The sequence below is a fragment of the Solea senegalensis genome, linkage group LG4 (assembly GCF_019176455.1).
Source record: "Solea senegalensis isolate Sse05_10M linkage group LG4, IFAPA_SoseM_1, whole genome shotgun sequence".
In the NCBI taxonomy this organism is placed as follows: Eukaryota; Metazoa; Chordata; class Actinopteri; order Pleuronectiformes; family Soleidae; genus Solea; species Solea senegalensis.
The window spans coordinates 1,673,345-1,695,697 of NC_058024.1; the positions used below are offsets into that span (position 1 = coordinate 1,673,345).

At 41.9% G+C, this 22,353-nt stretch overlaps 3 protein-coding genes across 4 annotated transcripts in view; 2 read left to right on the forward strand and 1 right to left on the reverse strand.

The window, feature by feature from the left end:
- The window catches only part of dnase1l4.1 (deoxyribonuclease 1 like 4, tandem duplicate 1), a 10,261-nt gene extending 344 nt beyond the window's left edge, over positions 1 to 9,917 (reverse strand). Inside the window, exons 1-11 of one of the 2 annotated variants that reach the window (XM_044023493.1) lie at positions 9,716 to 9,917; positions 6,223 to 6,308; positions 5,541 to 5,629; positions 5,285 to 5,371; positions 4,753 to 4,865; positions 4,555 to 4,667; positions 4,170 to 4,327; positions 2,682 to 2,778; positions 2,408 to 2,468; positions 933 to 1,048; positions 1 to 37 (exon numbers count right to left, since the gene is read on the reverse strand). The exon at positions 1 to 37 is cut by the window's left edge and continues 29 nt beyond it. In XM_044023493.1, coding sequence (XP_043879428.1) covers positions 960 to 1,048; positions 2,408 to 2,468; positions 2,682 to 2,778; positions 4,170 to 4,327; positions 4,555 to 4,667; positions 4,753 to 4,865; positions 5,285 to 5,371; positions 5,541 to 5,629; positions 6,223 to 6,303 — 888 coding nt within the window. In that variant the 5' untranslated portion in view covers positions 6,304 to 6,308; positions 9,716 to 9,917 and the 3' untranslated portion in view covers positions 1 to 37; positions 933 to 959. The remainder of the gene's footprint in view (positions 38 to 932; positions 1,049 to 2,407; positions 2,469 to 2,681; positions 2,779 to 4,169; positions 4,328 to 4,554; positions 4,668 to 4,752; positions 4,866 to 5,284; positions 5,372 to 5,540; positions 5,630 to 6,222; positions 6,309 to 9,715) is intronic. The other variant, XM_044023492.1, reaches the window with a different exon arrangement.
- A 2,800-nt stretch (positions 9,918 to 12,717) lies between these two features.
- LOC122767738 (nuclear factor 7, ovary-like) lies at positions 12,718 to 14,900 on the forward strand. Its single transcript, XM_044023196.1, has one exon. The coding sequence runs from the start codon at positions 13,305 to 13,307 to the stop codon at positions 14,718 to 14,720; it is 1,416 nt and encodes a 471-aa protein (XP_043879131.1). The 5' UTR covers positions 12,718 to 13,304; the 3' UTR covers positions 14,721 to 14,900.
- Positions 14,901 to 17,129: 2,229 nt separating this feature from the next.
- LOC122767699 (complement C1q subcomponent subunit C-like) lies at positions 17,130 to 21,227 on the forward strand. The gene is made up of 7 exons (XM_044023142.1): positions 17,130 to 17,331; positions 18,001 to 18,178; positions 19,288 to 19,458; positions 19,938 to 20,023; positions 20,489 to 20,605; positions 20,704 to 20,781; positions 21,010 to 21,227. The coding sequence occupies exons 2-7, from the start codon at positions 18,022 to 18,024 to the stop codon at positions 21,160 to 21,162; spliced, it is 762 nt and encodes a 253-aa protein (XP_043879077.1). The 5' UTR covers positions 17,130 to 17,331; positions 18,001 to 18,021; the 3' UTR covers positions 21,163 to 21,227.
- The last annotated feature ends 1,126 nt before the right edge of the window (positions 21,228 to 22,353 follow it).

The following is a 22,353-nucleotide window of genomic DNA, read 5'->3' on the forward strand; positions in this document are numbered from 1 at the left end:
AGAGGCACAGACCGAGGCTGCCGCTGCTTTTTCACACCTGCATGAGAGAGAGTAACAATCAAGTGGTGAAAAGGACTGCTCATTTTGAAGTGTTCTGATGAGGTACTGACACTGTGGTCAAAGCTGACAGTGCTGTGAGAACATGGCTGCCAGACACAAGGAAGAACTCATTTTTGCCTCACATCGCAAAATGCCAGAAGTTTGTAAACCACTCACTCTCCCACACCAAACCCTATAGAGACAATCAGTGATTTTAGCTTGCAGGGACACAGGAGCTGCTAGTCGTCTGCTACCTCGTGTGGTCAGACAAACAGACAGACAGACGACTTTATTATCACTTTGTTACATTACATTACATGTCATTTAGCAGACGCTTTTATCCAAAGCGACTTACAATAATGTTACAACTTTGTGCAACTAAGGTTAATCTGAACAAACGATTTTAAGACATTTGAAATAAGACATTTGAACGTAGTGAGAAAATCAGTGATTTTAACATCACACACAAGAGTTGTTGATCCACTGCTGCCTCCATCACTCGGTTCTAATGTCTTATTTTGTCACTTCAGTGTTTGAAATCCTTTGTCCAGCTTGACCTCAGTGACACAAAGTGACCACACGAGGCAGCAGAGGACCAGCAGCTCCTGTGTCCCCACAGCTAAAATCTCCTAAACTGACAGATTTTGTTTGCCGTGTCTTTTATTAAGAGGCCAACATCTTAGCCGGCAGCCATGTTTCCATTCAAAGTGTGCCTGTCTGTCTCAGGCTTCGACAGCAGGTGGCGCCCACAGCACAGTCTGCAGTGACTGTGTCTGTACCTAACACTTACTACATCTCACTTTTTAATGCTTATGGAAGTAGCATTTTTCTTTTTGGGATTCATTTGTTTGTGTTCACATTTATGTTTGTTTTAACAATAAACTTAAATTCACCTCTTGCAGTATCAACTTCTCTCCCCTCTACTCTCCTGTGTCTCCTTTGGAGGAGGTTCTGGCTGGAGTTTCCGTGGGCTTTATCTTGCATGCAAAACAGCACCAAGTGCACCTGCCTTTACACCAATCAGCCACAACAATAAATCAGGTAACTGGTTCAAATGCCATAGCAGAACAATGTGCAGTGCAAAAGTCTCAGAGCAGCAGCAGCCACTGCCGCCGTCTCTGATGGTTGCTCTGAAATAGTTACCAGCTGTCAATGACTTTAACTCGTACAACAACCTTTTTCTCAGCAGATGCATGTTGACAAATTGCGCTTTTCCATTATACAGTTTGTTATACATTGGAGCTCGACTTGACTCTGGTTCTTGTTTCTGTGCTCTGTCAGTGATAGAACCTGGTAGCTGCTCTGACGAGGTTCAGCTCATACTGAAATGTGACGTCAGACTGACGGCCTCTGATTGGTCAGAGAGTGTCGTCACTGAAGAGTCATGAGAAAAATCTACTTAAAATTCCAAAATCTGCTTAACATACCAAAATCTACTTATAATTCCAAAATCTACTTAAAATTCCAAAATCTACTTAAAATTCCAAAATCTGCTTAACATACCAAAATCTACTTATAATTCCAAAATCTACTTAAAATTCCAAAATCTACTTATAATTCCAAAATCTACTTATAATTCCAAAATCTACTTAAAATTTAAAATCTACTCAAAAAACTACATTATAAAATACCCAAAATCTGTTTATAGTTCCGAAATCTAATAATTCCAAAATCTACTTATAATTCCAAAATCTATTTATAATTCCAAAATCTACTTATAATTGCAAAATCTACTTATAATTGCAAAATCTAATTATAATTGCAAAATCTAATTATAATCCCTAATCCCTCCGATTGGTCAGTGTCGTCTCTGAAGAGTCATGAGCTCGACGTCCGACACAAGAATCAAAGACAACAATGTCCAACTGATCAAAGTTAAAAAGACTAAATTCGTGAAAACATTAACGTTAATCTGCAACATTTAGCAAAGCAAATGTGTTTAACAGAGGAGTCTGGTGGATTTAGCGATCGTGACCACGTTCAGTGGTATTTCAGTTCAGTGACTGAAGGACTGAACCATTCTGTCAACTAATGATTCAGTTTCACCCAAAACAACGGCTTTACAAGTCACGAGTTTGTGTTTGTGTTGCGTAGAATCTTTTTTAAATTTTGTATAAGTGATACTTAAACTGTTAAAATGACAAATATTTAATGTTAAAATCATACACATGTCACAATATGACGCTGATTTTCATGTCATGTGGAATTTAAGGATCTGTAATGTCACTTAAAACTTAGTCAAATTCTTCTGTTTCGCTTCATGATGTCACACATGACATGACATTTAATATTGATGAATATTGTGACAGGAAATATCAAAGATGTTAATGACAAAAAAAAGAGTAGAAAAGTGTTACCATCGTCTTACCATCGTCTTCGTCGGATTTTAGCTCCACTTCCACAGGATAATGGTCGCTCACTTTCAGAGCCTGAAAGACAAACCGTTAGAGTTTTAGAAAATATTTACATTTAAGAAGCTGAAAATAACAGAAAGTAGAAAATATTCACATTTAAGAAGCTGAAAATGACAGAAAGTAGAAACTATTCACATTTAAGAAGCTGAAAATAACAGAAAGTAGAAAATATTCACATTTAAGAAGCTGAAAGAAAAAACAAACACTGTGTGTGAATGAAGACCTGACCTGCTCCTCAGTGAGTCCGTACGCCTTCTGGAAGTTGAAAGGTTTGGCAGAGTTTGGTACAACAGCCTGAAGAACGTCATCTCCATAAACCACGATCCTGAACAGACGAGAGTCGCTTTCTTACAGACGCTCACAAAACAAATGGACGAGGAAATATAATCCCAAAACTAACAACATCCAGACAATAATAGACAAAAATAAGAGTGAAAAAATCTTCATCAATCACTTGGCTCAGCCTATTTTATTTTTATTAAACCTTTTATTTTTTTTTACCTGGAAGAAGACCCTGAGACGTTAAAACACATAAAATGTACAGTCTCACTAGTTCCACCTACAGGACATAAAGTGATAGTTCAGGTAGATAGTGCGGCGCTTTTGTCAGCTTTATCCCACAATATCTTCAGAAGACGTCGTTCACGTCTTCACCTCACTGTTAGAATGACTGAAGTTTGTAAAGCACTCACTCTCCCACACCAAATCTCATAGAGAATATCAGTGATTTTAGCTGCAGGGACATAGGAGCTGCTGGTCCTCTGCTGCCTCGTGTGGTCACTTTGTGTCACTAAAATAAGTCTGAACATAAATATTCTAATGCCAAATTCACAAAATTAGATATTTGAACTTAGCAATGGAGGCAGCAGTGGATCAACAACTCGTGTGTGTGTGATGTTTTAGATTTTCTCTATGGACTTTGGTGTGGGAGAGTGAGGGCTTTACAAACTTTAGTTTACACAAGTAAAAGTCTGTCTAACAGTGAGATAAAGACGTAAACGTGTTCTGAAGAGCTGGCGTAGATTTTAGTGTTTTTCTGACAGTGTCAAAAAAACCCTATCACTTTAGAATAAAGAACTCTAAATATGCTTAATAGCGTAATTTTCTGGCTTTTTAAAAACGGGATTAGAATCATTTCTATAAGAAGTTGTGAACTCATGACTACTGTTTTCCACTCACTAGACAGATTCATTGTGTGAACTGTTGGGGTTCTCTGCTCTCTTTGATGTTGTCTATGTACAGTGCCTTGAGATAGTGTATGTTATGATTTGGCGATATACAAATAAAATTGAATTGAATTGAATTGAATAGACAGACTAGTCAAGTTAGTTTGTAGTTAGGATCCGCATCCACGAGAACTGTGCAGATTCCAGTATTCATGTATGAAGGATATAAAACCCTGGGGGGTCTGGGGCTCCTTCCTCTGAACATTTTCAGTTAAGTAGATGCCATTTCCTGTATTCTAGTGCATTTTAACACCATTTTAGATAATCCTGGTTCTGTGAGATACAGTTCTGGCTCAATATAGATCAACAAAGTGCCCAACATAAAAATCATTGCAACAGTAATGTTTCATAGTATATCTTTGTCTTAATAGTCTTCTGGAGTTTAGTGTGTTTTTTTCACCCAAGTGGACAGTTTAGCACATTCTTGGCTCCAAATAGCGCACCACTTTTGCCCCCCCCTCCCCCCCACCCCGGTTCACACCACTGGTACCTGTCGTAGGTGTGGTTGTTGCCGGTGCTGGCCGTGGTGTCAACGTCATCGCTGATCAGCCAGTGGAAGTTCTTGTCGTTACGTATCCGGATGTCCTTCATCGCTCTCTTGGAGACATACGAGCCGTCGGCGTTGAAGTCGCCCAGGATCATGACGTTCTGGAGACACAGGAGGAAAACGAAGATTCTCTCAGGTGTGCAGACCGTTCAGTCATCTTAACCATCGACAATTTCAGCCAACAAAGCCTGACTTCATAAAAACCTACATCAGTTTAAATCTATGACATGTTAGATCAATGAGTATGAGTTTTATACTATTTATCTCACAGTAAAAGAGCTTTTTTCCCCCTGTAATCTGAGCTGTCACCGATGATGTCACCTCTTACATCAGTGTGCCACTTTTGCTTAATGTGCAGGAAAACATCGTACAGCTCGTCCAGCTCCTTCTCCGAGTCTTCTGGTTTGGTGTGAACGGGGATCAGCACAAGGTCCTGCAGCACTGTGACACACACACACGTACATTCAGTGAGCTGTGTCCCACCTGACAATGTCATATTAATTGTTTTGTTTTTACATGTTTCCACCTGTGTTGAGACATCTGAATCGCAGAATGTAGGGGTCTCGGGCGAAAACGTCCCCTCCCTCCATCAGCTCATCGTCAAACTGATACGAGCCCACGAGATCGACCATGTCGTCCCTAAAAAACGTTTATAAACATCACACATTTACAAACGTCACACGTTTACAAATGTCACGTTTACAAACATGACACGTTCACAAACATGACACTTTTACAAACATGAAACGTTTATAAACATGACCCGTTTACAAACATGACCCGTTTACATACGTCACACATTTACAAACATCACACGTTTACAAATGTCACATGTTTACAAACATGACACTTTTACAAACATTACACGTTTACAAACATGACACATTTACAAACGTCACACGTTCACAAACATGACACGTTCACAAACATGACACGTTTACAAACATGACACATTTACAAACGTCACACGTTTACAAACATGACCCGTTTACAAATGTCACATGTTTACAAACATGACACAAACATGCGGTGATGCTGTGTGTCTCCCGTGAACTCACCTGTACAAGAACATGAACTGTTCCTTGTAACGCGTTCGCCCCAAGCGACTGCTGATGGTCAGAGTGTAGTGATGCTTGTTGTTGTATCTGACACACACAATATGAATGATTATTAAATTTACATACTTCAAAGACAAAACAACCCTGTTTTTTCTTCCTGTAATTTATGTGCAGTAATAATGATCACATTGACAACACAATCAGAACTAACCATCAGCAACAACTAACCCACATGAACATGACCAGTGTGACTCACTTGTTCAGAGCGTCAACAAAGGTTTTTACAGATTCTCCACTGATGTCGACAACTTCAAGAATCAAGATGATGTCATAACGAGACACGATCTGAGAGACAGACACGCAGACAGACAGACAGAGAGAGAGACACAGACACAGAGAGAGAGAGAGACAGACACCATGTTTTCAAGTTGTTTTGAAATTTCAAGTTTACTTAATTGTGCGTGCGTGCGTGCGTGCGTGCGTGCATCAGGGGCATTTTATTCCAGCACACTATACTAAAACGCCTTAACCGCGTCCCCAACACCTGCATAAAGACTGAAAAACACGCGTGTGCTACACGTGCATACAGGAACGCGTATTGCGAGTACACCAAATAATGAGGGTGACGGGTGATAAGTGTCATGCCACGTGTGAACGCAGCAGAAGCCTGTGCGAATGCTCATCTCAATGTACAAATAATGATTTAGTATATAATTGAATTTAATATTATTAATTATTTATTTTTATTAAAACAATGGAACAATGACACCCGTCTGTCAATTGAAAGTTAATGAATTTACACGCGCACGTTAGAGGTTTGATGTCATCGCATAGATGCTGTACATGCGTTTTTAGTATAGTGTGCGTGTGTGTGCGTGTGTGTGTGTGTGCATGCGTGTGTGTGTGTGTGTGTGCGTGTGTGTGTGTGTGTGTGAGACCTTGGTCAGTATGTTGAGAACATCGGGGTCGGACACTTTGCTCCTTCCGAACTTCTGAATGTTGAAAGATGCGACTTTCATGGTTTCTGAGAGACAGAGACAGACAGACAGAGAGAGAGAGGATGAAAATAATGATCATACAGTGAATGTATATATATATATATATATATATATATATATATAGATAGATATACACACAAACAACACTACCGGTCAACCGTTTTAGAACACCCCAATTTTTCCAGTTATTTATTGAAAATGATGCATTTTAATGTCTCATTGTACTGAAAGCACAGAACAAATAAAAGTTCTTCCCAACTCTGTTGCAGAAGTTCCCATAAATGTGTGGCACTTGTAGGTTACTTTGCTTTCACTCTTCTGTCCAGTTCATCCCAAACCAGCTCGATGGGGTTTAAGTCTGGAGACTGTGCCACTCCATGTTTTCAAGCTTACCATCCTGAGGTAGTTCTGGCATAGCTTGGACGTATGTTTTGGGTCATTATCTTGCTGTAGGATGAACCCCTGACCAGGTGCATACCAGAGGCTACTGCATGGCGCTGCAGAATGCTGTGGTAGCCGCTTTGGTTCAGGGTGCCTCTCACTCTGTACAAGTCACCAACCCTGGATCCAAGAAAAACAGCCCCAGACCATCACGCTTCCTCCTCCATGTTTGACAGTTGATGTCACACACTGAGGAACCATCCATCCGCCGACTCGACGGTGTATGAAACTCCTGCGGGATGACTTTGATTCATCAGTTCATAACACCTTCTTCCAGTCTTCAGTCGTCCATTGGCGGTGTTTCATGGCCCAGGCAAGCCTCTTCTTCGTACTCTGACGTCTTAGCAATAGCTTTCTTGCTGCAACTCAACCGTTCAAACCTGCAACTCTAAGTCTTCTCTTCACAGTTGAAACTGAGACTTGCTTACTATGACCAATATTAAGCTGTGCTTGAAGCTGTTGACTTCCAGAAACTTGTCTTCTGATTCTGTTGTGGCTTTGGGTCTGTCAGAGTGTCTCACTTCCATTGTTAATTGCCCTTTTCTTGCCATTGTTATGATAACACACTACTTTCTGCAGTACAATACTGTTCAAATGATGCTCACAAGGTTATGGTACCACAGTGTGTTTCTACACTACTTTTATGCAGACAGAGGGGGTTGTAAGTAATAAAGAAATGTTGGAACACCTGTAGGAATTGGTAGCACCAACTTTCAAGGCTTGATCAACCTCCATTGCTGCAGAATAGCTCTAAGTTGTTAACCCATTTCTTGTTCCCTGAAAAAGGCCATTCTGAAATGTATATTATTTCTCTGTTTTGGGTAACCTCACCTTTTTTTAACCTCTAGCAGTTCACTACTTACTTTTGTACCATTTCAAGCTATTCATTAGACTTGAATGGCTTGAATTTCAATAAAAAATTGGAAAAATTGGGGTGTTCTAAAACCTTTGACCGGTAGTGTGTATATATGTATATGTATATATATATATATATATATATATATGAATAGAATTCAGCAGGTACACATCTAAGATTTCTATTCTAAAGACACACATGTTTTTCATACTGAATCCATGACGCCGTTAAATTCAGACCATGTGTGACTATGAAACGCTCTTCTTCAAAGGACTGAGCTGCTTTTCTAAAGAAAGAAACAAACACAGACAGAAAAGCTGTTAAGGGAAGATAAAAAAGCTTGACTTGTTTGGACAAGTTTTCCACAGAGAAGTGACTCTGCCCACTGAAACCTCCTTTACATCAACACATTAGGTAAATTCTTTGCCTTTGTTTACTTTAAAAAGACGAGTTTGTGCTCGTCCAAGACGGAAAACTGAGAAACAGACAAGAGAGTGTGTTAGTGTTCTCTAATAAAAGTCTAATTATATACAAACAATACATATGTAATAAAGAGGCGGCTGAAAGAGGCGGCTTCTTAAATGTGAATATTTTCTATTTGATGTTATTTTTCAGCTTCTTAAATGTGAATATTTTCTACTTTCTGTCATTTTTCAGCTTCTTTAAAGTGAATATTTTATACTTTCTGTCATTTTCAGCTTCTTAAATGTGAATATTTTCTATTTTCTGTTATTTTTCAGTTTCTTAAATGTGAATATTTTCTATTTGATGTTATTTTTCAGCTTCTTAAATGTGAATATTTTCTATTTTCTGTTATTTTTCAGTTTCTTGTTATTTTCTGTTATTTATTTTCAGCTTCTTAAATGTGAATATTTTCTACTTTCTGTCATTTTCAGCTTCTTAAAGTGAATATTTTATACTTTCTGTCATTTTCAGCTTCTTAAATGTGATATTTTTTCTATTTTTCTGTTATTTTTCAGTTTCTTAAATGTGAATATTTTCTTTGATGTTATTTTTCAGCTTCTTAAATGTGAATATTTTCTATTTTCTGTTATTTTCAGTTTCTTAAATGTGAATATTTTCATTTGATGTTATTTTCAGCTTCTTAAATGTGAATATTTTCTACTTTCTGTCATTTTTCAGCTTCTTTAAAGTGAATATTTTATACTTTCTGTCATTTTCAGCTTCTTAAATGTGAATATTTTCTATTTTCTGTTATTTTTCAGTTTCTTAAATGTGAATATTTTCTACTTAATGTCATTTTTCAGTTTCTTAAATGTGAATATTTTTCTACTTAATGTCATTTTCCAGCTTCTTAAATGTGAATATTTTCTACTTTCTGTCATTTTTCAGCTTCTTAAATGTGAATATTTTCTATTTTCTGTTATTTTTTAGTTTCTTAAATGTGAATATTTTCTATTTTCTGTTATTTTCCAGCTTCTGAAATGTGAATATTTTCTACTTTCTGTCATTTTTCAGCTTCTGAAATGTTAAATATTAACATGTTAAATGTCTTAAATGTCAAATATTTTTATACGTTTGACAAACACTGATCGATATTTTCTGACATTTTCTGGAGCCAGCAAGTGATCGTTGGATGAATGGATGATTAAATTAAGCCCTGACTTTCTCTCAGTTCACCAACAGTGAATGTTTTCTCTAATAATTCTGATTTATTAGTGGATGCACGACAACAAAGCTCTTTTGTTAATGATGAGATTAAAATATCCATAATCATGACAGATAAAGTCATAAATTTGAGATAAAAAGTCAGAATAAGGACATTTAACGCACCCTTTAAACCTTTTTAAAAAATCCAACGCATATGTGTTTTACATTTATTTAAATATCATGAATCGCCATCATTTTGATACAAAAAAAAACAAAACTGGAAACGTAGCTTTTGTCTGATGTAAAGACTTCTGTGTGTGTGTGTGTGTGTGTGCGTGTGTGCGTGTGTGTGTGTGTGTGCGTGTGTGTGTGTGTGTGTGTGTGTGTGTGTGTGTGTGTGTGTGCGTGTGGGTGCGTGTGTCTGTGTGTGTGTGTGTGTGTGTGTGTGAGAGACTCACTTCACCTGAGTGCGACCTCAGGAATTCACCTGAAAAACAATAACACAAGAGACGAGTGGTTCCTCACCTGCAGGAGAACCAGAACTTTGTCTGCTGCTGCTGTGGTCAGGACCAGGACCAGGACCAGGACCAGGATCAGGATCAGGATCAGGATCAGGGATCAAAGGTCAGATGTGTGTTCTCCTCGGTCACAGAATTGCACACAGCTCTGTGATCTCTGCAGCGACAGCTCTTGAGTTTCCGTCCGCTGCCAGAGGCAACATTTCTGTTGTGCAGAAGTCTGACCACAGGGCGACGTGATTGGTCGAGAGCCAAAAGAAAGCAGAGAAGACCCCGCCCCATCATGGTTTCCTGTTCTGTGTGTGTGTGTGCCTGCCCATGTCCTCTTAAAAACCTGTTCTGTCATAAACCAGTCGTCCTCCTGGAGACCAAAACCTGGTCCTATTGAGGCAGAACCTCATTTCTGAGGAACTGGTTAAAGTTTTTGTTTGTTTGTGACAGGGTATTTGAATAGTGGTATTATTGTCTTCCCCGGTGTGTGTAACTGTGTGTGTCTGTGTGTGTCTGTGTGTGTCTGTATGTATGTGTGTGTGTATCTGTGTGTGTATATGTGTGTGTGTGTGTGTGTGTGTATGTGTATGTGTATGTGTCTCTGTGTGTGTATGTGTATGTGTGTATATGTGTTTGTGTGTTGTCTGTGTGTGTGTGTATCTGTGTGTATCTGTGTGTGTGTCTGTGGCAGCAGATCTTCATTAACATCAATGAAACTGAGCTTTGTTTATCTGCACTGGTGTGTTTACTGTCAGCTGCACTGATGGGTGTGGTCATGTGAGTGTGGTCATGTGAGTGTGGTCATGTGAGTGCTTCACACCCGTTTTCACAGTTGCCAGCAGCACAGTGTCTCTGATGATGATGATGATGATGAAGTAATCAGCTGGGTCATCGGCTTAAATCTATGACACATCAGATAAATCAATCAATAACATTTCTTTACTGGTTTATCTCACACTCACTCCCCCACACCAAACCCCAGAGAGAAAATCAGTGATTTTAGCTGCTGGTCCTCTGCTGCCTCGTGTGGTCACTTTGTGTCACTGAAGTCAATCTGAAGCAAGCATCGGCTTTTTTTTTAAAGCCTAAGTGACAAAATCAGACATTAGAACTTAGTGATGGAGGCAGCAGTGGATCAACAACTCCTGTGTGTGTGATGTTAAAATCATTCATTTTCTCTATGGGGTTTGGTGTGGGAGAGTGAGTGGTTTACAAACGTCAGTTTCCTGTTTGTCTCACAGTGAGATAAAGACGTGAACATGTGACGTAGAAATTGTGGACTTAAACTGACGTAGATTGTTTTGTTCAGTGGCTGTGTGTTTTTGTATGTTTTCACTAACACAAGTCTCCTGTCGCCACACAACGCCTTTACAAAAAAGAAAAAGAAACTCTAAGCGAACGTAAACTTTAACATGGACTCTGTCTCTTTGGTGTTTTGTCGTCAGGGACCACCGTAGACCACCGTAGACCACTGTAGACCACCGTAGACTCTCTCCTGTTAGAGTCTGTCTCGTCCCAGTTTTCCTGTCTCAACACGAGGTTCATCACGTCAACAAAACACAGGCGTTCCCATGTTTCTGTGGGTTTTTCTCTTCTCCATCAGTCTGGATGAATGTTGTGTTGTACTTTTCCATTCCCACAGGACCAGGAGTCGGCCTGCGAGACACAGCATGTCGTTCTTTCCCAGGAATCTTCCCATGTAAGGTGAGCTGACATCATGAGGTGATATCAGTGTCCCAGAGGAGGATTAGTTCCCTGCATTTACAAAAAAACACAAACAATCATAAATGAATTTATGAGAATTGAGTCGAAATGTTGAGAATAAGTCTGAAATATCTTAAATTAAGTTTTCAGAAACAACAGTAACATACATATGAAGGTCTGTCAATCACTAATAATATTATATATATAATGTTCTTATCACTGTTTGTACTTTATTCATGAAAAAGTTCAACTTTATTCTCAAAATGCTCAAAAAAGGAAAATAATCTTTGTCCTCATTTATCATGTGACATTTTATTTTTGTCAAATTCATCGTTGACTCCTCAAAATAAAACATATGGACAAAGCTCCGCCCCTTTCATGCCATCATCCAGACGCTCAAAGCTGATCAGCTGGTGTGAAAATAGTAAATGCTAATGTTAGCAGGCTAAACTTTGACACACACAGGAATGTTTCTGTGCTTTATCGATTTTAGTAACAGTCAGTCTGCTGGTGGATGAAAGAACAGCTCATTATTTGGCAGTCAGTCTGCTGGTGGATGAAAGAACAGCTCATTATTTGGCAGGCAGTCTGCTGGTGGATGAAAGAAAGCTCATTATTTGGCAGTCAGTCTGCTGGTGGATGAAAGGACAGCTCATTATTTGGCAGGCAGTCTGCTGGTATATGAAAGAACAGCTCATTATTTGGCAGGCAGTCTGTGGGTGGCTGTATGATAAGCTCATTATTTGGCTTAGCCCTTCCATACAGCTGTTGCAGTGGTTTTTTGAACATTAATAACGTGCTCTTTTTTTTTTTTTTTTTTTACAGTTGGACGATAATTTGACGTTGTTTAAGTAACCATAGTAACACTGTTACTGTTAAGTATCATTTCTTAAGACTGCTAAAAACGACATGCACGACACTATTAATTTTTCGTGCACTTTAATAAATTAGTTTTTCTTTATTTAAGTAAGTCATTATGATACTATTAGGGCTGCACAGTTGGTGTAGTGGTTAGCACTCTCGCCTTGCAGCGAGAAGACCCAGGTTCGAGCCCTGGTTGGAACAAGGGCCTTTCTGCATGGAGTTTGCATGTTCTCCCCGTGTGTGCGTGGGTTCTCTCCGAGTTCTCCGGGCTTCCTCCCACAGTCCAAAAACATGCAATGTGGGGATTAGGTAAATTGGACACCCTAAATTGACCATAGGTGTGAGAGTTAATGGTTGTTTGTCTCTATGTGTGTGTGGCCCTGCGATGGACTGGCGAACTGTCCGGTGTACCCCGCCTATCGCCCGATGTAGCTGAGATTGACACAGCACCCCTGTGACCCTCTGGTGGAGGATAAAGCGGTAGATGATGGATTATGATACTATTATTACGTATATTTTACATAGCATATCGTATATAGATCACGTATTGTGCCTTACATAAAAGACATAAAGACATAAAAGCACCAGACCAGAACTTATCAATCAAAAGAAGCAAAAACCAAAATTCAAAATTACAGTTACATAAATATACTTAACACTGGTGTTGATGAGTTTTATTGCAAAATACAAAACAAAAAACAACTTTATTGCCATGAGAAGAAGACATTCCTCATGTTTTATAACTAGACAAAGCTCCGCCTCGAGGTCACCTGAGGCAAACCAGGTGACCTGTTGTTCCTCCACCAGGAAGTGACAGAGAGAGCGACAAAGAGAGAGAGACAGACAGACAGAGAGAGACAGAGAGAGACAGAGAGATTTACATCAGGAACTTCAGCGACTACAGGAACCAGTTTAACCTGAGGACAAACACCCACTCGTACTGTGAGTGTGGCTGTGATTGTAAACTGGAGCGGAGTGGGACTTCCTATTTGTGTTTTCTCCCTCACTCACTCACTCACTCACTCGGGACAGAGGACATGTCTTTCTGCAGTGACGAGGACCTTACCTGTCCCGTGTGTCAGGACATTTTCAAAGACCCTGTGGTTCTCTCGTGCAGCCACAGCTTCTGCAGAAACTGTCTGCACTCGTGGTGGAGAGAGAAACCCGCACAGGCGTGTCCCGTGTGTAAGAGGAGATCATCGAGGAGCGAGCCGCCCTCTAACCTGGCTTTGAAGAACCTGTGCTTGACGTTTGTGCTGCAGCGGCGACAGAGAGCGTCAGCAGAGACCGAGTCCGTGTGCAGTCTTCACGGTGAGAAGCTCAAACTCTTCTGTCTGGACCATCAGCAGCCGGCGTGTCTCATCTGCAGAGACTCAAACATGCACAGCAACCACCGCTTCAGGCCCATCCATGAATTAGCTCAGGACCTCAGAGAAGAGCTGCAGAACCTCCTGGAGCCTCTGCAGCAGAGGCTGAAGCTCTACCATCGAGTCAGAGACATCTGCGACCAAACTGCAGAACACATTCAGGTCCAGGCCCGGCACACTGAGAGGCAGATCAGGGAGCAGTTTGAGAAGCTTCACCGGTTCCTGCAGGAGGAAGAGGAGGCCAGGATCAGCATTCTGAGGGAGGAGGAGGAGCAGAAGAGCCAGAGGATGAAGGAGGAGAGCGAGTCTCTGAGCAGGGACACAGCAGCTCTGTCAAACTCCATCAGAGCCACCGAGGACCAGCTCAGAGCTGAAGACGCCGCTTTCCTGCTCAATTACAAGGCTGCACTGGAGAGAGTCCAGCAGCGCCCCCTGCTGGACGAGCCACGGCCGCTCTCAGGAGCTCTGATTGATGAGGCCAAACATCTGGGCAACCTGACCTTCAGCATCTGGAACAGGATGAGGGACATGGTCTCCTACACACCGGTGATTCTGGACCCAAACACGGCTAACGCAGAATTCATCCTGTCCGAGGATCTGACCAGCGTGAGACACGGAGAGAGGCGGAAACTTCCGGAAAACCCAGAGAGGGTCAACTACCACCGCTCCGTGCGCGGCCGGGAGGGCTTCAGCTCGGGGATTCACTCATGGGACGTCGACGTGCGGGACAACCCGGCCTGGTTCGTTGGTGCCGTGGCAGAGTTTGACCACGCGGGACAAATCAAATCCAGTTTCTGGCAAATCGAGTTTTACAACCGTCGGTACAGCGCGCGCATGTTTGGCGACTCCCCCGTGGTTCTGCGGCTGAGGAAGAAACTGCACAGGATCCGGGTTTATCTGGACTGGAACAGAGGGAAACTGTCTTTCTTTGATCCCGACAGTAACACACACATACACACCTTCACACACACCTTCACTGACAGGCTGTTTCCATGTATGGGAACTTTGAATCATCTCCCACTGAAGATCGTGTCTGGGAAGATCAGCGTGAGCAGAGACGACATCGCCCAAAAACCAACGCGCTAAAACTAGAGGCGCATTTTCACCGTGTCAAACCGTTTGGAACCGTACGGTACGTGGCTTTTTTGTGTGTTTTTCGTCAGGAATCGGAACAAAATACCAAAATACCTCTGGAATAAACAAAAATGAACGATGAGTGATCAGAATACACCAACTGCAAATAAAATATGTATTTAATGATTGGAAGGAATGGTATTTTATTTGTTTGAAAACACACTTTTTATTTGCAATGATCGGACTCTGTTGTGTTTGCGCTCCCTGGTTTTTTGTTTGCGATTCTGGCCGTGGGCGGGGCTTAGGAATCTGATTGGCTACTGAGTTTTGGAGCGGAAGTAGATGGAAGTAGTTCCCCCAAGTTTTACCCATAAGTATTTGTAAGTAACTGTAAGTATTTATAACTGTAAGTATTTGTAAGTAACTGTAAGTATTTATAACTGTAAGTATTTATAACTGTAAGTATTTATAACTGTAAGTATTTGTAAGTAACTGTAAGTATTTACAAGTTCCAGACGGACAGTGACTCCACGTCCATTGAGCTGTTGTTGAGACAAACAGAAAAACGAGCTGCTGGAAGTCCTCCTTTGTTGTTTGTTGTGTCGCGTCGCAGAGCCGGCATCAACGCAAAGGCAAACTAAGCACGTGTCTAGGGCCCAATTGGCAGGGGGCCCAGAAAGAGGCGGGGGTTCGCCCCGATCTAGAATCGGTCGCGGCGCACCACCGGTGGAGGAAATTTCATGTCAAACTTATGTGTGATGAAGTCGGCATCAATTCATGGAAAAAACTGTTGAAAAGTTGAAATATGGAGATTAAAGGTTTCTGCCCAACAGTAATCTCCAATACTTATTGACCTAAATGGATTTGTTAAAAGACTATACTTCTTTTTTTTTTTTTTTAAAAAAACAACCTAAAACTGACTAAAACCTTTTTGAGTTTTTGTCGACTAAAATTGGACTAAAACTATGACATATAGAAATGACTGAAACGTGACTAACACTAATAAGCCTAAATCTAGAATGGCTTCCAAAAACAACAGTGCACAGTTCACCATCCAGAGAAACATCCAGACCAGTGGAGAAAACTGCTGAACAGTCCAGACCAGGAGCTGAAGAGGTGATGCTTGTCCATGAAAATAAACCTCTTTACCACGACAGCACAGTTTCTCTTACTGCAGATGTTATTGGTCTTTGTATATTTGACTATTTATTAAAGTATTCAATTTAATCAACACATTTAATTAAGATTTTCTGCAAAATGCAATAGCTTACAACATTTATATTTATTTGCTCTGTTTACATAGCAATTCTGACACCTATTGGTGATTTACTGGTACTACTGCCTTAACAATGATACTAGCGATGGATAAGATAAGGATCATTTAATAGAGCCTTGTAGTGACGTATAAATACGGTAATAAAAAACAAAAAATAGTCTGATAGACTGTTTAATGTACGACACATGACTTATTTTGGCAAACAAAGAACCAACTCGTAAGCAAAGACTACGCTATGTAAAATGTGAATTCACTTTTATTAGTAACTTTGGTAAGTTTCAGATTTCAATTCATAAATAACATCGATGGAGGGGGGGCCCAAAAAATACAGTCTGCCTAGTATAGTCCATTTATTTAATCCGGCTCTGGATGCCGGCCATCAGACCCCGCCCACAACCCGCCCACCAAGTGTTGGTACTGTTCTCAGTGGAAACACGAGCCTGACCGAGGACTTAACCGCTCCAAACCGTACCGTACTGTACCGAAGCAAAGTGTACCGCGGTGGAAACTCGGCTTGAATCAAAGTGAGTTATTAAAAAAGATGGAAGACTGAACATAGATTTGTGTCTCTTTGAAGGAGCCGTTCCAAAGACTCGGCTCCTTCTTATATTTCATCATTTATTCAGAGTCAGAGTGATTCAAACTTACACATCCCACCAATATAAGTTCTTCTGAAATATTGATTCTGTTTTCATTTGGCTCGTGTTTTCACTGTAAACTGTCCATAAGGTGGCGCCATATCTCCGTGCTTTGACAGTGACATCCCTGTTTTGGCTTTTCCCTCACCTAAAAAATGTTGTGAATAATAACTACGTTGCTTCTTTGTTTCCGCATGTTGTTGGTTAATCAGATAAATTCAGGTTTAACTCTGGTTATTCAGATAAGTTCAGGTTTAACTTAGGGTTTAACTTTAGTCTAAAGTTTGGGAGTCTGTGTGCTGTCATTGCATCATGTGACCAGCTGATGGTGCTCTAAACTGTAGTTCACTGCAGTACACTGTTTTCTCTTGTTGATGCTGTTTTCTTTCTCATTTAAGATTCACCTTTGCTTCTTATTTTCAAATCATTTTAAATCTTTGTCATTTAAACGTAAATGCGTTAAATTTGAGGGACAGTGTGTGTGTGTGTTTGAGATTAATACACTCTTCTATTTGTGGACACAGAAGTAATATTTCTAATTTACTGAGTTGCCAAATTTAACAGAAACCTTCTTCTGTCAGATCACAACTTTCATTTCCTCACTGTGTGTGTGTGCGTGTGTGTGTGTGTGTGTGTGTGTGTGTGACTCTCACTGCTTTTCCATTTGAGCTCTGAATCTTCTTCCCCGGCGACACAGAAAACTCGGCTGGTGAGTGACAATGTATCAGTTTAGACTGTTTGTAATAGGAAAGGTGAAACAATGTGACATTTTTTAAGATAAATGAAAGTGAACAGTGAACTATGATAAACACAGAGTGTCGGGTGTTTTATATTTTATGAAAACATACAAGTGAAATAATGAAATTAGGATCTCCATGTTCCAGAGACGTATTTATTTATTTTATTATTATGCAATTATTATTTCTTATTTCTTATAACTCACTTCATTCTTCCTGCAGATGACGATTCATTCATATATTCATATAATATTCCACAAATACTTACTTTGAATTTTTTCAAATTTTGTATTAAAAGAATTCAAATCAAACCAAGTAAAAAAACAAAAAAAGATGAAACTTTGTGTCAGAGAAACATCGACAGGTTTCATGTATCAAGTCTACGATGTCTGAAGAATCCGATTTTCCTGCAAGAAAGTGAAGTTTGTAAACTGCTCACTCTCCTGCACCAGAGAAAATCAGTGAGTGTTGATCCACAGAGCTGCCTCCATCACTGAGTTCTTTAAATCCTTTGTTCACATTGACCTCAGTGACACAGAACGACCACACGAGGCAGCAGAGGACCAGCAGCTCTCGTGTCCCCGGTGGCTAAAATCACTGATTTTCTCTCCAACATTGTCAACGTCTGCATCCCATAACAGTTGACCCCAGTTGTTTGGACCATGAGAGGTTATTATGGGATAGCTGTGGGCGTGGCCTTGCTCTTGACCACCGGCCAATGTGACACGAGCTGTGGAGGAATAGACGGTCAACCCGGAGTCGTAGGAGTGGCAGGTCGAGATGGATGGCCCGGGGAGAAGGGACAGAAAGGAGAGCCAGGTAAAGAAAACAACAAAGAAGCCAGTGAATGATGTGAAGATTTGAGTTGAACTGCTGGTTCAAATCTCAACTGCCCTGTCCTCAGTATTCAGCTGCTTTTGTCGATAAATTAATTCATCTGTTTGATTCTGAGTTTAATAAGTAGGAACGAGCCGTTGTGATGCTCGCTGACGACATACCGGCCAAAATAAGTTTGAAAGGTAAACTCGAGCTCCTGATGTCACGTGACTCACTTTGTTTACTCCTCCATGTTGGCAGGAAAAACATGGTCCCAGCTCGCCTAGCCTCGCCTCGCCTCCATGCGGTTTGGTCTGGTTTTCCTTTACAATATAGCTCCTCCTCAACGTGGGCGGAGTCATCACAGCTTGACACAAACAAACGAGTGACTTGTAAAGCAGTTGTTTTGGGTAAAAGTGAATCATTAGAATCATTAGTTGACAGAAAGGTTCAGTCCTTCAGTCACTGAACTGAAATACCGGTGAACGTGATCACGATGGCCGGACTCCACCAGACTCCAATGATAAATATTCACATTTCACACATTTGCTTCGCTAAATGTTGCAGATGAACGCGTGTTTTCAGCATTTTTAAGCCTTTTTCACGTTGATCTACAGTTGGACATTGTTGGCGTTGACGTCGCGCTCATGACTCTTTAGTAACGATCAGAGGCCGGCAGTCTGGTGACGTCACATTTTAGTATCGGCTCAGCTGAATCTCGTCAGTGCAGAAACAAAATAAAGTGCCAGGTTCTATCACTGATGGAGAAGCAAAATAACCGAGCTGAGTCGAGTCGAGAGCGAGCCGAGAATGAGTCGAAAACGAGCCGAGAGCGAGTCGAGAACGAGTCGAGAGCGAGCCGAGAATGAGTCGAGAGCGAGTCGTCGCTCTTGTGGAAAAACGGCACAAGAGTTCAGTTTCACTTTAAATCCAGAGAACCTTAAATCCAGTATCTCAGAGAACCTGCCATATGTTCACAGTCTTTCACAGTGAAAAAGTTTAAGTGACTCTACATGCTTTGACTTGTCGCCTCGACAATCCTCAAGCTCGACCATTCAAACTTTTCCATTTGAATTTGGTGATTGACCTGGAAATGTCCTGTTTGTCTGCAGGGTCCCTGTCCGGTGGACTGGGAAGTGTCCTTCTGAAGCTGAGGGGAGAGAGGGGGAGTCGTGGTTTACAAGGACCGATGGGGCCTAAAGGTTACCACGGAGACGTGGGAGCAGCAGGTCGCCCTGGGAAACCAGGACGCCGCGGTCCTAGTGGAGACATTCTTAGTCAAGGTACTGACGATGACTGAAAATAGACAAATGTGGTATTGAGGGTGACAACAGTATCTTTCAGTGGGTAACAGAACCTCTGAATCGTTGAGCAGTAAGACGTGGTGTTCCTCTGGGTTCTGTTCTGGGTTCTCGTCCCAGGAAAGAGCTGGAAAATACGTTGAGACTCAGACAAACGTGGTTTTAAATGTTTCACATTTAACTGTGGACAAATCATGTGACAACAGGAAGTATGCAAAAAAGACATCGATTCATTTACATGAAGCTTTTAGGGCGTGGTCTAATGCAGAGGTGTACATACACACACACACACACAGTTGTCCACCTCAGTATTTACTTCATGTTATTTTAGTCAAAGTTTGTTTTTTCTGTGAAATCTGTTTGGAATGTTTTCTTTCCCACTTCTTTTCTTCCGTCTTTGAGCCGATGAGACGCTCAGGTCATGTGATGCTGATGTGTGTGTGTGTGGTTTCCTCCTGTAGGACAGTCCGGTCGTCAGGCCCACGTGGCCTTCTCCGTCATCAGGAGAGACAGAAGTTACCCTCGCCCGGCCGGCAGCGGATCACAGGTAAGAAACACAGAGCACAGAAAAACACAATGAGCAGAAAGATGGTGAGAAACACAACGTTAGTGAAGTAAACGCAGGTTTGAGTCCCGGCTGCCAGAGCAACGTGACTCGCTTACCGCTGCGCTGCTGTCAGCCACACAGTGACACAACAAACACTCAAGGTCGTCCTGGGGTCATGACGGCTTCTGTCAACGCTCCGCCCACAGCTCCGTCATCCCGGGGCAACAAAAATTATTTCACGTAAAGGTATAGAACTCCAGTAGCTGACCATGCACAACCAAAGGTAGCGCCCCCTCTGGCACATGAACAGATTCAAATCATGGACTAGATTTACCAAGAGCGAGTCTACGCAGCAAGGATCACATTTTCTTTCGACAAATCGGTCGATTTAAAGTGACAGTGACCTCCGACACATGTACCGTGTGTGTGTGTGTGTGTGTGTGTGTGTGTGTGTGTCCTCCGCAGACAATAACCTACCAGTCCACTGTGGTCAACAAACCTGGCGACATTGTTGCAGCCACAGGTATCTTCACCTGCAGAGTTCCTGGCGTTTATTACTTCACTTTTCACTCTGTTGCCAAGGTAACACACCTGTGTATGTTGTATGACAACACATGTTTTTGTGCTTTTTGTGTGTAATCCACACACCGTACCTGTGTGTGTGTGTGTGTGTCTTTCAGGTTAGCATGTGCCTGCGTATAGCCAGTCAGGCTGTGGCTCTGGGATTCTGTGATAACAACAAGGGAAAAAGTGATCACGTAAGTTTCCAGAACATCTTCATTCATCCTTTATCTGCTGTAGTCTGGAAGGTCACAAGGTCCAGGGAGTCCTGGTCCGATCTGACACTCACAACAGGGTCTAAAAGTTAGAGGGAGGTTTTTAAAAGAGACGTTTACAGAGCCAGGGTTTATTCAGATTACGCTTCAGTTTAAGACGACAGTTTAACCCTCTCGTGACCATTGTGTCGTTGTTGTGTTGTGTTTCAGGTGCTGTCAGGGGGCGCTGTTCTGCAGCTCACGCTGGGACAGAGAGTTTGGCTCGAGTCCTTCAGAGACCAGCAGACGGAGTCTGAAATGCGGGACACGCAGGACAAACAGATCATCTTCAACGGCTTCCTGATCTTCCCAGATGCTCAGTGACGGTTCATCTGTGACCACCGTGTTTCTCACGTCTGTTCTCTGGTCTAAAATAAAAGTCTCCTGTACGACTGTGTGAGTGTCAATCACTGCTTGTGTCAAATTCACGCCGGCGTGAAAAATGTCGCACCACGCCGACCCTGGTCCTGTAGTGTCTGACTTCACCACCGGGTGGCGGTGCAAGTCTGGACGCCGGGAGCAGGACGCATTCCTACCAGGGAAGAAGAAGAGCGATGCTGCGGCTCCGTCGAGCGGCTCACAGCTGAGACGTCCGTCGGCCGAGGCGGGGCTTAATACTCCACCTACTGCTGGGGTGGAAGTTCAGTTCACCCATAGCTGCGTGTGGATGAGGCAAATCGTGTCATATGCACGGGTCGTGTACCCGGGGGTTGTGGGCGTGTACTCGGGTTAGAGGGCGTGTACCCGGGTGAATGGTATTGTTTGTGACTGAATGAAAAAGCTCTGCCTGTGTCGTCCTGTTTCACCGCCTCATTCCTCTCGTCCCAGCGCTGAAAAAATGTATCGCAAACAACCATTAAAGTGAACTAGGCTGTTCATCAGCTGATCAAAAGAGCACAGCCTTTAAAAGTCTAAATCTTTTCTGTCAGGTATCCACGCTGTCATGACCTCCTGATGACACAGGTAAAAAAACGTTCTCTCTTTGAACGCGGTCGGACTGTTGAGCTGCATCAGCAAGTGTCTCGCAGCGTGCCATTGCTGCTGAGGTTGGACGCAGTAAGTAAACGTCTTCAAAGATCCTGAGGGTCAAAAACATTTCACCGGCCCTGAGCCGGAGGATCCAAATGTCTGTCCGTCAAGACACGGGACGATCCTCGGCGGAGGAACTGCAGTCTCCTTGGTTTGGAGTTTGCACGAGAAACCAAACATGGGACAATGAAAGGTGGAAGAAAGTTTTATCACGATGAGAAATCAGTCACCTTGAAGGTCCTGATGGCTTCCAACATTACTGGCAATGATAAGGAGATCCCACCTGAGATGTTTTCTACACGGCACAGTGGAGGGGGCGCCATCATGATCTGGGGGGCTTTTTCCTTCAATGGAACAATGGAGCTTCAAGTTGTGCAGCGCTGGCTGTGTGGAGATGTTGCAGGAGCATCTCTCAAGACTGAAGGCCATCGTCTGTGTGCTAATGACTGTTTTCTCATCGTGATAAAACTTTTCTCTATCTTCTCT

What these genes read in the sequence shown, in the direction of transcription:
- LOC122767738 (XM_044023196.1), top strand. Translation starts at nt 13,305, where the DNA reads ATGTCTTTCTGCAGTGACGAGGACCTTACCTGTCCCGTGTGTCAGGAC.
- LOC122767699 (XM_044023142.1), top strand. Translation starts at nt 18,022, where the DNA reads ATGAGAGGTTATTATGGGATAGCTGTGGGCGTGGCCTTGCTCTTGACC. An exon ending in GGGACAGAAAGGAGAGCCAG is followed by an intron (nt 18,179 to 19,287) that starts GTAAAGAAAACA and finishes GTTTGTCTGCAG; the next exon opens with GGTCCCTGTCCGGTGGACTG. An exon ending in CTTTTCACTCTGTTGCCAAG is followed by an intron (nt 20,606 to 20,703) that starts GTAACACACCTG and finishes TGTGTCTTTCAG; the next exon opens with GTTAGCATGTGCCTGCGTAT.